Source organism: Pongo pygmaeus, chromosome 22, assembly GCF_028885625.2.
Source record: "Pongo pygmaeus isolate AG05252 chromosome 22, NHGRI_mPonPyg2-v2.0_pri, whole genome shotgun sequence".
NCBI classification, from domain to species: domain Eukaryota; kingdom Metazoa; phylum Chordata; class Mammalia; order Primates; family Hominidae; genus Pongo; species Pongo pygmaeus.
In genome coordinates this window covers 59,434,064-59,448,807 of record NC_072395.2, presented here as the reverse complement: position 1 = coordinate 59,448,807, position 14,744 = coordinate 59,434,064, and the positions used below count along the sequence as shown (strand labels likewise).

Here is a 14,744-nt window from a genome sequence, read left to right as displayed (position 1 = left end):
TTGCCTTCTATCTTCATATCAAACCAAAATCACTAATAGTTACATGAGCAGTCACATGAGTTTTTGAGGTATAAAATAATATCACCTATATTTAAAGATGATTATCTTTTGTTCTCTAATATTTATTTATTCTGCTTTGTTTTCCATCGCACTGCATCAGCTGTGACCACCCAAATAATGTGTAATAAGAATGGGCATGGCCAGCATTTCTGTTTACCCATTTGGAATGGAAATGGCTACAGTATCTGATTGTTTAGTTTGATGATTGCTGGTGATTTTGGACAAATGGGCTTTAAAGATATTTTAATAGTTTCCTTCAATCCCAATTTTACTCTGAGTTTGTTTTTATTTTGGGTGAATAAATATCAGCATATAAAGAGCCTCATCAATCTTCTTGTTGTTGTTGATCTGTTATAAAATATATCATACCAATACAGGCGATATAAAGCATGTATATAGTTTAAGAATATTATTAAGAAACAATCAATGTAACCACCACATAGGTTATGAAATAAAACACTCAGTGCCTTAGGGGTCCCTGTGGCCCTCTCCAATCTAACTTCCATGAGGAAATGGTGTGCTGGCTTCTGTGAAAACCATCTCCTTCTCTTTCTGGACTCACTACACCAGCTCTCTAAATATTAACAGCTCGGTTTGGCATCTTTTTTTAAGCTTGTATTGGCTATATGCCTTTGTAATTGCTTCCTTCATCCCCACAATGTTTACAAGATTCATTCTTGCTGATGCATGCAGGTCTTTAGCTTTCCGCTGTATGAATTCTGTGGATGGGTATTTGAGTTCTTGGCAGTTTACAGATATAATGAACATTTTTGTACAAGAGAATAAGGTGCAAACAAATAGGAGTTTCTCTAGGGCAAATATGTACCTGAAGAACTGCTGCACCTCTTCAACTTTACTACGTAATACTAGCTGCCTGCATCCTACTAATTGAATCCTCTCCAACAGGATAGATGGCTGTGCTTACAATGTGCATTTCTCTGATTACTAGTGAGGTTAAACATCTTTTCATTTGCTCATTGGCTATCTGGATTTCCTCTTACGAAATAACCTATTTGAATCTTCATCCATTTTTCTACTAGACTTTTTCTTATCATGTTGGGAGACTTTCTGGCTATTAAGTTTAAACTAATTAAATTAAGGGAAGGTGTGGTGGCTCACACCTGTAATCCCAGCACTTTGGAAGGCTGAGGCAGAAAACTCGCTTGAGGTCAGAAGTTCAAGACCAGTCTGGGCAACATAGCGAGACCCTCATCCCAATCAGTAAGCTTGGCGTGGTGGTGCACACCTGTAATCCCATGTACTCAGGAGGCTGAAGCAAGAGGACTGCTTAAACCCAGGAGTTTGAGACTGCAGTGAGCTATGATCACACCACTGTGCACCAGCCTGAGCAACAGAGTAAGACATTGTCTCTTATGCGCAATCGTCATACATGGCTGGTGTTTCATATACTGGACAATGCAGTCAGAGAACATGTCCGTTACTGCAAGAAGTTCTACTGGACAGCACTGCTCGGTACATTCTGGATACTAGTTCTTTTTTTTTTTTTTTTTTTTTGAGATGAAGTCTCACTCTGTCGCCCAGGCTGGAGCGCAGTGGCACAATCTCGGCTCACTGCAACCTCCACCTCCCAGGTTCAAGTGATTCTCCTGCCTCAGCCTCCCGAGCAGCTGGGACTACAGGTACGCGCCACCATGTCCGGCTAATTTTTGTATTTTTAGTAGAGACAGGCTTCACTATGTTGGCCAGGCTGGTCTTGAACTCCTGACCTCATGATCCCCCCGCCTCAGCCACCCAAAGTGCTGGGATTACAGGCATGAGCCACCGCACCTGGTCTCTGGATACTATTTCTTCTTTGTGTTACAACTATCTTCTCACACTCTGTAGTTTGTCTTTGCAATCTCTTTATGATGACGTTTGAAAAAAAGAAGTTCTTAATTTTAATGTGGTCCAATTAATCAATCCTTTCCTTTATGGTTCCTGCTTTTTGGTACCTTTAGTGACATCAAAAAATCCTTCCTATCTTGAGATGGTAACAATTTTCCTATAAGATTTTCTAAAGGCTTTAAAGACCTTTCACATTTAGGCCTAATACATCTGGAACCAATTTTTGTCTCCAATGTCATGTGTTTTATATATGGATAAAGCACTATGCCAGCACCATGCCTGCTACACCACCATTCGCATGTGCAAAGTCCACACACGTATGCATTTGTCTGAGCTGTCCAGTCTGTCTTAGTGACAACGGCTTTAATAATAACTCTTCATATCCTAGTTGGGCCAATCCTCTCACCTTATTCTTTTTTTGAAAATATTTTGGGTCTCTTGACCTTTTATACTTGGATATACATTTTAGAACTAACTTGTTAAGTTACACACACACACACAAAAACCTATTGAAATGATGAATGCACTGAATCTACAAATCAATCTAATGTGGGAAGAACCGACATCTCTACAATAGATGCTCTAGCCCTAGTAAGAATTGTGCCAGGCTGTTCATAATCATAAAAATAAAATAAATCCTCTTTGGGAATGAGATCTGAGATCTGTATCAAGCCAGAGCTTTAAATTATAATCTATGTCTTTGGATTTTATTATTTAATATTAGAGGCATATTTTTCAAGACCAGCCTGGGCAACACAGTGAGACCCTGTCTCAATCAATAATCAACATATATCAGTGTTTAAACTTGGTTAACATTGCTAACAAATGTTAAACTCTAAAAACAATTTAAAAATCAAATGTTATGAAACAATATAATTGCTATGTAACACCTGAGTGTATTGACCTTACCTTGAATAAGCGGTATATAACGTGCAAGCAGCTTTGCCCTTTTCTTTTCATATCCTTTTTGAGTGATGTCGCCTAAAACAACAATGGAAAAAAGAATTACATTTCTTCTACAATTCCAAAATTTTAAAATTAAACATCAATTTATGATTGAAAAACTGGAAACACTAATGTCCTTCCACGAAGTATTTGGACAAATAAACTACAATGGACCCATAAAATGGAATACCACTCAGCAGTAAAAAAGGAACAAACTACTGATACACACAGCAATTTGGATAGATCTCACATGCATGCTGCTGAGTGAAAGAAGCCAGACTCAAAAGTCTACTGAATACTCAACTTTTATGACATTCTGGAAAAGATACAACCATTGAGTCAGATACAGATAGTGGTTGCCAGGGGCTGGGATTGAGGAAGAGACAAGAGAATTTTGAGGGTGGTGAAACTGTTCTACGTTGGGAGTGTAGTGGTGGTTACATGAGCATATGCATTTGTCAAAAATCTGTACCACTATAGAAGAGTAAGGGTGAATTTTACTGTGTGTAAATAACACTTCAAATTTTAAAAATTGTGATCACCATCCCCTGGGAGCTTGCCAAAAATGCAAACTCTAAGGCCATATCTCAAACTGACAGAATCCAAATCCACACTTTATCAAGATCCTCCAGTAATTCCTGTGAAGGTTCATGTTTCACAAGTATTGCAATAAGGGACCCATGGGACACAAGCCCTCCCAGGCCAAGGGGTGTCCTTGGGAAAGGAGGAAAAGGGACGGCTGTTCCAGTAAATTATCATAAGGAAAAACAGCCTGAAAACAAATTAAACCACGCAGGAATGAGGTAGGAAATGCATCATCATGAAAACACTTCTTAACGTAAGCACACTATTTGGTTTCCTACACATACGTGGAAGTTCTAACAGTGGATGTGTGATGTGAAGACTTTATTTAGACCAGAAATATATATTACAATTCTCATGATTAGCTTGTCCTCTGGGTGAACATGGTAGAGTTTTTAGTGTTTTGTAAGACCTCCCTTCTCTCAAAACAAACAAGCAAAGCAGTAAGGCTGCTGTGAATCAGAAGGGGCTGATGTCATTTATTGAGTACATAACCGAGTATTTCCTTTAGATGAATTTTTTATTGTAGGATTTGTTGTGTGAACAGACTGACACCGTTGAATATCTGACATCTAAGCTAAGCCTCAGTGGAAGCCTGTGGGTAGGCATTAATATGCCATCCTACAGAAGAAGAGCCTGAGCCACGGCCTGTGGGCCAAGCAGCTGCTCTGGTCCAGACCAGCCTACCACAACCTCCCCACCTACTCTACCCTGCACTGCGCCCAAGCCCTGCCCTCTGCACAGAGCCTCTGCTTTAAGAGCTCACTTGGCCCCTCCCAAGCCTCTCATGCTTATCTGCCTGTCCTTCCATTTATTTATTCCCTGTGTCCCCACTGTGTTCCATCTCTTCAGACTTTTTTTTTGCATCTTTTAGACATATTTTCTTATAGCTTCTTTCTATAGTGTCTTTTAGAAACTTTTTTATAGTGTCTTTTAGAATATATTCTGCAGAATGCATGTTGCTTTGTGTCTGCGTATTTTTTAATTGACCTGAATGGCATTATATTATAAATCACTATTTTCTTCCCTAAGCCTTCCATTTTTAAAACCAACCCTTCCTCAATGCAATGAGCACACCTGATCCACTGCACTGACCCAGGTATCCCTTGGAAGTACATCATCCTTGTTCACCCCCTCACTCCATCACTGGACACTCCCAGGTCCAGAGCCAACCACCGCCCACACCAACATGCTCAGTGCTGCAGTGACAATCCTCATCAGGTTCAGGATATAACTATAAAATTTCACTTATTAAATTTCAACTTGTGCACAACTTTTTAAGGTTTAGAAGGCAGTAATTTTCAAATGTGCATGTGTGTAGGAGAGGCAATTAATCTGCATCACAGAGGTACGAAATATGGCTCTGGCTGAACTCCACTGCTGCAGAAGAATCTCACTTAGGATCACAGATGCCAAATCCCTATTAATATCACCAAGTCCTTCACTCGGCAACACAATTTCTAAAAACCTATTCTCAAAAGCACTCAACTATCCCTTCAGGTCACAGGAACAAGGATGAGTAGTGCACAAGGGTGATAACATGCATGGAAGCTGACACTTCCTATAATTACAAAGCCTTCTTCTCAAATAGCTCCTGAAGGGTCTGCCTGAGGCTGTTTGACAGTTAACATTTTAAAAATATAATAGGAATATACTCTAAAATAACAATAAAATGTGCAGTAAATACATAAACCAGTAACGTTCATTCATTATTACCAAGTACTATGTACAGTACATAATCATATGGATTGCATCTTTGAGATGGCAGCACAGTAGGTGTGTTGGCACCAGCATCACCACACACACGTGAGTAATGTGTTGTTACAATGGCCACCAGGTCACTGGGTGGTAAGAATTGTTAGCTTTATCGTGATGTCATGGAGCCACTGTTGTATATGCGGTCCATCGCTGCCCGAAACATCTACTGGGCATATAACCAGATATGGATACAGATGTTCATAGTACTCCCTTACCATGCTTTAATGTCTGGGCACTCTATAGAGACTGGCCTCTTTCATTCCTGACTGGTAATTTGTGTCTTTGGTAATTGGTATTTTTTCACTGTCGGTCTTGTTAGAGGTTTATCAAATTTATTATCTTTTCAAAGAACCAGGTATTGGTTCTACTGTTTTTTGTTTTTGTTTTTGTTTTTTTCAGATGGAGTTTTGCTCTGTCACCCAGGATGGAATGCAGTGGCGCAATTGGCTCACTGCAACCTCTGCCTACTGGGTTCAAGCGATTCTCCTGCCTCAGCCTCCGGAGTAGCTGGGATTACAGGCATGCGCCACCATGCCTGGCTAATTTTTGTATTTTTAGTAGAGATGGGGTTTCACCATGTTAGCCAGGCTGGTCTAGAACTCCTGACCTCAAGTGATCCACCCGTCTCAGCCTCCCAAAGTGCTGGGATTACAGGCGTGAGCCACTGCGCCCGGCCCCACTGATTTTTTCCTATTGTTTTTTCTGCTTTCAGTTTCACTGATTTCCGCTGTTATCATTTTCCTTCTGTTAGGAAACACAAAACCATAATGAGATACCACTATATGCCTATTCAAACAGCTAAAGCTTTAAAAATACTGACAATGTCAAGTGCTGACAAGGACTGAGAAGCAATAGAAACTCATATATTGCTGATGGGCCACTCTGGAAAACAGTGTGGAAGTTCTTTATACAGTAAAGCAAACACTCACCAGATGACCCAGCAATTCCACTTGAATATCTACCCTAGAGAAGTAAAAACTTGTGTTCACATAAAAACCTGTACACAATTGTTTATAGCCACTTTATTCTTAATCACCAAAAAACTAGAAACAACCCAGATGTCAAGTGAATGGATAAAGAGACTGTGACGTAACCATACTATGGAAAACTACTCAGCAATAAAGAGGAACAGACTATTGATACTTGCAAAAGTGTGAATAAATTTCAAAATACATTACACTGAGAGAAAAAAGCCATTCTCGAAAGGTTACATGCTATATGATTCCATTTATATGACATTTCTGAAAAGATAAACCCATAAGGATAGGGAACAGATCAGCTGGGGGACCGGGACCGGGAGACTGCAAAGGGATAATATGAGGAGTGTTTGGGGATGAGGGTGCTGTTCTTTTTCTTTTTTGGTCTTTTATTATGTTTTAGAGTCAGGGTCTCGCTCTGCCACCTAGGCTGGAGTGCAGTGGCATAGCTTACTGCAGCCTCCAACTTCTGGACTCAAGCAAATCAGCTTCCCAGGGTCTGAAAGGAGTGTGTGACAAAGAAGTACTTCAGGCAGTTAGCAGCTGGGTGACTCCACAATGGACCAAGTGTGGCTAAGGAAGAAGCACCCCAACAGGGCATGACACAGTGGCTGGGAGCCCCAAGGGCCTGGCAGGTTCCAATCCAGTACAGTACAGTCTGCCTTTGGTCAGGTCACTTTTACCGCCTCCAAGGTGGGCACCAACCAGAAATCAGATACACACCAGAGACCTTGGACCCAAGTGAGCTGGACACAGCTGCCAGTGTTTATTCCTTTGGAAAGGTGTTGGCCTTTCCCTTGCTGCCAAAGGGGTCCAAAGAGTCCACTAGGTCCCAACTTGGGCCACACAAGCTTACCCAGGATCCCAAGGCAAGGTCTCTGTGCCATGGCAGCTGGGAAAGCCCACAGCTGCCACTGGACTAGACAGGTCCTACTGGAGGTGCCGACACAGAGGAGGAGGAAACAATAAAATGAGGGACGATCCATACCTGATATGGTCTGGCTCTGTGCCCTCCCCACTCAAATCTCACCTTGAATTGTAATAATCCCCACGTGTCATGGGAGGGACCCAGTGGGAGGTAACTGAATCACGGGGGCAGGTTTTTCCCCATGCTGTTCTCCGGATAGTGAGTAAGTCTCACAAGATCTGATGGTTTTATAAAAGGACAGTTCCCCTGCACACACCCTCTTGCCTGCCACCACGTAGGACGTCCCTTTGCTTTCTTCATCTTCTGCCATGATTGTGAGGCCTCCCCAGCCATGTGGAACTGTGTGTCCATTAAACCTCTTTCCTTTATAAATTACCGAGTCTCGGTTATGTCTTTATTAGCAGCATAAGAACAGACTAATACAATACCTGACCATAACAAAACTTGAAAACAGATGCCACAAAAAAAATATAGGCAGTCTCCAAGCTCATGACACAGAACAAAAGGTGAAGAAAATCTGTGAAGGGTAATATTTTGCATGGTGGCACCATTCACTGGTAACAGTCGTTCTTATACTTAATATAAGCATGTAGAGATTTCACTTGCCAAGTCTTAAAGTTTCCAAACACAGGGGTCTTAAATACACAGATCTAATACACAAAAGTAGAGCCTAAGCTGACTGCAATTTAAATTGTTTCTGCAGGGAAGCACGGTGGCTCACATCTGTAATCCCAGCACTTTGGGAGGCCAAGGTGGGAGGACTGCTTGAGCCCAAGAGTTAGAGGCCACCTTGGGCAACATAAAGAGACCCTGTCTCTACAAAAAAAGAAAAAAAAAACAATTGGCTGGCTGTGGTGGCACATGTCTATAATCCTAGCTACTAGGGAGGCTGAAGTGGGAAGACTGCTTGAGCCCAGGAGTTCAAGGCTGCGGTGAGCTATGATCGCACCACTGCACTCCAGCTTGAATAGCAGAATGAGACCTTAAAAAAAAAAATAAGCAAATTATTATGCTTAACACTGAAGAGTATAGATATGCTTCCACAGTAATGTTTGAATGTCCATTGTCTCATTCATTTGTAATTAAAAGCGGACTTTTTAAATGTTTAGTAAATATTTTATTTTATCTCAAAGTTTTTAATAAAATATGAAAAATATGTTCATTAAACTGAATACATACACACACATAGGAACTCCATTTATGGCACTGACAAAATTATAGCACTCAGACCAACTCTTCCAATGGGAACAACTAAAAAGATCGCATTAAAATTTGTCTTTAAATATGAAGACATTACAGAAGTGAAGAACTGAGGGCCAAGTGAAGTCAACAAGTAATCACCAAGTAGCTGAACTGAGTGGAACTTGGACAGACTCAGAGAGGCAGGAGCTCATCACGGACGAGGTGCCCTGGAAAGCATCCCAGGTTATTTGTTGGGACTCAGAAGGACTACACCTTGGGTATGAACTAAAAATAGAGAAGCACTCATAAGGACTGGAGCCAGTTTCAAATCACTTTCTCTCTATATAGATTAAAGTGATCTTGGATTGCATGTACTCCCAACCTATCTACCTACCAGATGCAAAAGTAAGCCCTTTGTGGTCACAAATGATCACTATATAGACAATGTCTGGCATTTGATCAGAAATAATTAGGCACATATGGCAGCAAGAAGCTATGACTAAAATCCATAAGAAACAATAATAGCTATACAAAATGGAACTTTAGAATAACTATAATCAATATGTTTAGGGAATTAAAAAGCAGGATTGTGAATTAAAAAAAAAAAAAAAACATAAATTCTAGGACTGAAAAATACTTATCTCAAATCCAGGAATAAATTTAATGAAAGGTGTGTAAGACCACTACCCAGAAACTAAAAAAGTTATAAAAACATTACTGAGATAAATTAAAGACCTAAAGAAATGAAAGGATATACCACGTTCATGAATCTGAAGACTCAATACCGTAAAGTGTAATTTCTCTCCACGTGGATCACAAGAGTCAGCCTGAGTAATTCTTGAAAGTTTTGCCGGGCGTGGTGGCTCATGCCTGCAATCCCAGCACTTTGGGAGGCCGAGGCGGGTGCAGCACCTGAGGTCCGGAGTTCGAGACCAGCCTGACCAACGTGGAGAAACCCTATCTCTACTAAAAATACAAAATTAGCCAAGCATGGTGGCACATGCCTGTAATCCCAGCTACTCGGGAGGCTGAGGCAGGAGAATGGCTTGAACCCAGGAGGCGGAGGTTGCTGTGAGCCGAGATTGCACCATTGCACTCCAGCCTGGGCAACAAGAGCGAAACTCCCTCTCAAAAAAAAAAAAAAAAATTCTTGAAAGTTTTGTGCATAGAAATTGACAAGCTGATTCCAAGTATATAGGGAAATACTATATATTTCCCTATATATAGTATAGGGCCAAGATTAGCTAAATCAAGCTTGAAAAACAAAATAAAATTAAAAGGGCAGACTTTACCAAACACGAAGACAGAATAGAGCAGGTGCTGAGATAAACAAGTAGAACAACACAGCAGAAATCAGTCCAAAGCAGCAGGGGAAAAGACAGCCTCTTCCAAATGTTCTGAGTCAACTGATTACCCAACTGCAATAGAAATGAAATCACTCTTCCCTCACACCACGCATAAAATTAAATTCCAGGTGAATTACGCATCCAAATGTGAAAGATGGCCGGGCATGGTGGCTCACGCCTGTATCCCAACACTTTGGGAGGCCAAGGCGGGTGGATCACCTGAGGTCAGGAATTCGTGACCAGCCTGGCCAACATGGCAAAACCCCGTCTCTACTAAAAAAAAACAAAACAAAAAAATTAGCTGGGTGTGATGATGCGTGCCTGTAATCCCAGCTACTCAGGAGGCTGAGCAGGAGAATCACTTGAACCAGGGAGGCGGAGGTTGCAGTGAGCCGAGATCATGGCACTGTACTCCAGCCTGGGCGACAGGACAAGACTCTGACTCAAAAAAAAAAAAAAGAAATACACACACACACACACACAAATCTTTTTTTTTTATTTTAGGCGGAGTCTCACCCTGTCACCCAGGATGGAGTGCAGTGGCGCAATCTTGGCTCACTGCAACCTGCCCCTCCTGGGTTCAAGCAATTCTCCTGTCGCAGCCTCCCAAGTAGCTGGGATTACAGGCACCTGCCACCACGCCCAGCTAATTTTTGTATTTTTAGTAGAGACAAGGTTTCACCATGTTGCCCAGGCTGGTCTTGATCCACCTGCCGCAGCCTCCCAAAGTGCTAGGATTACAGGCGTGAGCCACCATGCCTGGCTAAAAATATATACGTATAAATCTTTAGTTTTGATAATTCTATTAGGAAAAAGGGCACGTGCTTCCTTGACTTACCATGGGAGGAGTAAGCTTAAGTCAATGTTCCTAGATTTACACAAACAATCAGACAGGTCCTACTGGAGGTGCCCACACAGAGCAAGAGCAGGAGGAGGCAAGCAAACGAGGAGTGATCCATACCTGACCACTGTAAAACTTGAAGACAGATGCACAGAGAAATTAAATGATCATTTTTACATATCCATGGCCTAGCAGGGGCACATCAACTTCCAGATTAAGAGTGATGCTATGAGCTGGGTGCAGTGGCTCACGCCTGTAATCTCAGCACTTTGGGAGGCCAAGACAGGCAGATCATTTGAGGTCAGGAGTTTGAGACCATGGTGGCCAACATGGTGAAACCCCATCTCTAATAAAAAATACAAAAATTAACCTGGCGTGGTGGCACACATCTGTAATCTCAGCTACTGGGGAGGCTGAGACAGGAGAATTACTTGAACCCAGGACACCGAGGTTGCAGTGAGCCAAGATTGTACCACTCCACCACTCCAGCCTGAGCAACAGAGTGAGACTCTGTCTCCAAAAAAAAAAAAAAAAAGAGTGATGCTATGACTAGAAGATGTTAGTGAGATTCATCCCAAATCTGCCTTGAACACCTTGAACACCCTAGATCTGCTTCCTCTAATACTGAGCACACTTTGACTCCTACACTTACTACCCTGTCTGATGGCTCTCTCCATTTCCCTCCTTTTCCTGAGTTCTTCCCCATGCTAGTCTCTATCTGCGCTTCTGGGCTAGTGCCCTGCACCTTCCTCGGGCACTCTTCTCCAAGAGAACCGCGGAGTGATGCTGATGCCAACTCTGTAGATTGCTCATCCTCTATTTGTTTCAAAAATACACTTGGGAGAAAAAAATTACCACAACATGGTATAATCATATAAGATAATACCACATGGCAGTTAGTTAGATTGAGCCAGAGCTACATGTATTAACATAATCATCATAATTTTTTTCTTTTTTTGAGACGGAGTCTTGATCAGTCCCCCAGGCTGGAGTGCAGTGGTGTGATCTCGGCTCACTGCAAGCTCCGCCTCCTGGGTTCACACCATTCTCCTGCCTCAGCCTCCCGAGTAGCTGGGACTACAGGCGCCCACCACCATGCCTGGCTAATTTTTTTTTTTTTGTATTTTTAGTAGAGACGGGGTTTCACCATGTTAGCCAGGGTGGTCTCGATCTCCTGACCTCGTGATCTACCCGCCTCGGCCTCCCAAAGTGCTGAGATTACAGGCGTGAGCCACCGCGCCCGGCCAATCATCATAATTTTTAAAACATAATATTGAGGTAAAAAGCAAGTTTCAAAAGGATTTATAAAGATGAATTACATAGTTTTAAAATATGCAAAAACACTATCGATTGTTTCAGGATATATGGAAATGCAATTAAATGATAAAATACCAAATTCAGGAGAGAAGTTGGGAAGATGGCAAAAGGAATCAGAGAGTGAATGGGAGTCATCTCTCTCTATAATGGTTCAAATATGAATCTAATGTGTCCAAATCTTCATTTTTTAAAAATTGGGTGGTAAGTACGTGGGTATGTGTATCATGACTCACACAAGTTTTTGGTATGTCTGAAATATTTCACAATTAGAGAAAAATCAAACAAGAAGCAGTTATCCACATTCAGAAGTTTCTAACTCTTAAAAGACTTTCAAACTGAAGCCTGTGGCTGACTATACTGCACTTTCCAAGGACCAGAAAGTGCTTGCTCAATATGAATGTCTGCCATATTTTCTACAGTACTCATGAGCTTGTTTAAATTATTCCTTTTAACAGAAGTAAGACCCTGATAACAATGTCAGTGAAAGGTAACAAGACTCTTCCATAAAAATATAGCTCTTGGCTAACAAGTTTGTGTATAAATAGCTAATAAACCTTTTAAAATAGCAGGTATTTAATGGAAGAATGCTTTTAAATATCACTTGGTGAGCTAAAGCCACATGGTGATATAATTCTTACTAAACATTCATGATTAGAAAACTTAGACTAGCCTCGCAAGTGAAAGGAGAACTTAGATATTATCCACTTCAATGTTTTTCCAACCTTTCGGCTGCACATCTTCTGTTCAACTGAACTCTTAGGAAGAGTGTAAGTGGAGAAGTATCTCTGGTTGAGGCAGACGTAGGGCTGCTCTCTCCCAAACAACTGGTGGTACCTTCTACAGGAATACATCAGCAGACTCTGGAAAACCGATGAAAACCATATCCTTTCCTCATTACCACCTCCTATCCTGCTCCACAACTTTGTTCAAAGGATGCACTGTACGTCTGCTTCAGATCTGCTGCATTCCTATCTTCCCTAATCAGATAATCCTCACTGTTCTGATCCACCGTTCTGATTTCCCAGAATCTAGACTATGAATTCCTTTTCAATTTTGAAAACCTAGCAGGATGTGGGGGTGTGCAGCTATAGTTCCAGCTACTTGGGAGGCTGAGGCTAAATGATCACTTGAGCCCAAGCCCAAGAGTTCAAGACCAGCCTAGGCAACACATTGAGATCTCATCTCTTTAGGAAAAAACAAACCAAAAAACAAAAAAACCTCTTCAACCATTTCAATGAGATTTGGGGAAGTATAGTCATCTTTACCTGATGATTGGTCATGAATACTGACCCAGAAAATCCTCCACACACATTTCCCTGCCTCAGCTGCACAGATGCCCACACACATGTTCTGTCTCCTTCTTCAGTCTTCCCTGCAGTCTCTCCCCTCTCTGCCTTTCCCGTATGGATTTGGGTTCCTCAGAGTTTTTTCCTAGGCTCTCTTTGCATTATTCATTTCTCCTTATGGGGTAATCATATTCACTCCAATTACTATCTATGTGCCAATGACTTCCAAATTACTAGCCTAGCCCTTTCTAGAAAGTACTAGACTCCTATATCTAAATGCACTCTGGGCCCCACCACTCAGATCTCCTAGAGCAGCCTCACATTCCTTTTGTGTTCCACGTCTTCGTGAGCAGCACCATCATCTCCCAGACAGGTGTTTCAGAAACTCCAGAGTCACCCTAGGCCCTCCTTTACTGTGCACTTCACACAAAAGCCTGCTGGCTCTACTTCTGATTACCCTCTCCATCCTATTGGCTCAGCTCTGTCCAGACCAGCAAAATCTCTTGCCCTGGATTACTGCAATGGGTTTTTCAAGCTAACTTTTCTGTCCCCCAATTTCAGACTCCTCCAATCTACTTTTCACATACTGCAGAACAATCTTTCTAAATCAAAGAGGGAGACAGAAAGAGACAAAAGAGATGATGCAGAAATGTTTTGTTAATACATTTTTTAAAAAGGTGGGGCGGTGTGGGGGTACTGCTGGCTCCATCATTTATTAAAGAAGACCTGTTTAAAGTAAAGCACCTGGCCAGGCGCAGTGGCTCACGCCTGTAATTCCAGCACTTTGGGAGGCCGAAGTGGGTGGATCACTTGAGGTCGGGAGTTTGAGACCAGCCTGGCCAACATGGTGAAATCCCGTTTTTACTAAAAATACAAAAATTAGCCAGGCGTGGTGGCACACGCCTGTAATCCCAACTATTTGGGAGGCTGAGGCAGGAGAATTTCTTGAACCCAGGAGGCGGAGGTTGCAGTGAGCTGGGATTGCGCCACTGCCCTCCAGCCTGGGTAACAGAGCAAGACTCTGTCTCCAAAATAAAATAAAATAAAAAATAAATAAAGCACCCAAGAAAAACCACCCCCATAGCCCCCCCCTTTTTTTTTTCCCTGAGACATGGTCTCACTGTGGCACCCAGGCTGGAGTGCAGTGGCATAACCACAGTTCACTGCAGCCTCAATCTCAAGCAATCCTCCCACATCAGCCTATCAAATAGTTGGGATTACAGGCATGCACCAACACACCTTGCTAATTTTTTTTTCTTTGTAGAGACAGGGTCTCCCTACGTTGCCCAGGGTAGTCTCAAACTCCTGCCCCATAACCTTTAATTAAAAATAGGAAATTGGCATCTGTTTTCAAGATTCACTGAGTTCTTGAATGTGTACATATATTTTCATCTTGCTCATTTTCTCTCCTTTGTTGAGAGCAGTGGTAGGAATAAAATGTATTTTCATGGCATTTCTTGTTAATAGGAAGCCTTTATGCAGAGCATACACTTTGCTGTTGTCCAGTACAGTAGCCACTAGCCATGCATGGTTAAATTTTAATTAATTAAAAGTAAATTAAATTGAACAATCAGTTCCCTCATCCCACTACCCACATTTCAAGTGTTCAGTAGCCACATGTGGCTGGTGGCCACCATGCTGGACACCACAGAGCTTTCCCATCGTTGCAAAAAGTTC

At 41.9% G+C, this 14,744-nt stretch overlaps 1 protein-coding gene across 6 annotated transcripts in view; it reads right to left on the bottom strand.

Moving 5' to 3' along the window:
- DIP2A (disco interacting protein 2 homolog A) overlaps nt 1-14,744 on the bottom strand; it is a 112,679-nt gene that overhangs the window by 83,932 nt on the left and 14,003 nt on the right. For all 6 annotated transcript variants that reach the window (XM_054468390.2, XM_063659877.1, XM_054468389.2 and 3 more), the window contains exon 2: nt 2,815-2,886. In XM_054468390.2, coding sequence (XP_054324365.1) covers nt 2,815-2,886 — 72 coding nt within the window. The remainder of the gene's footprint in view (nt 1-2,814; nt 2,887-14,744) is intronic.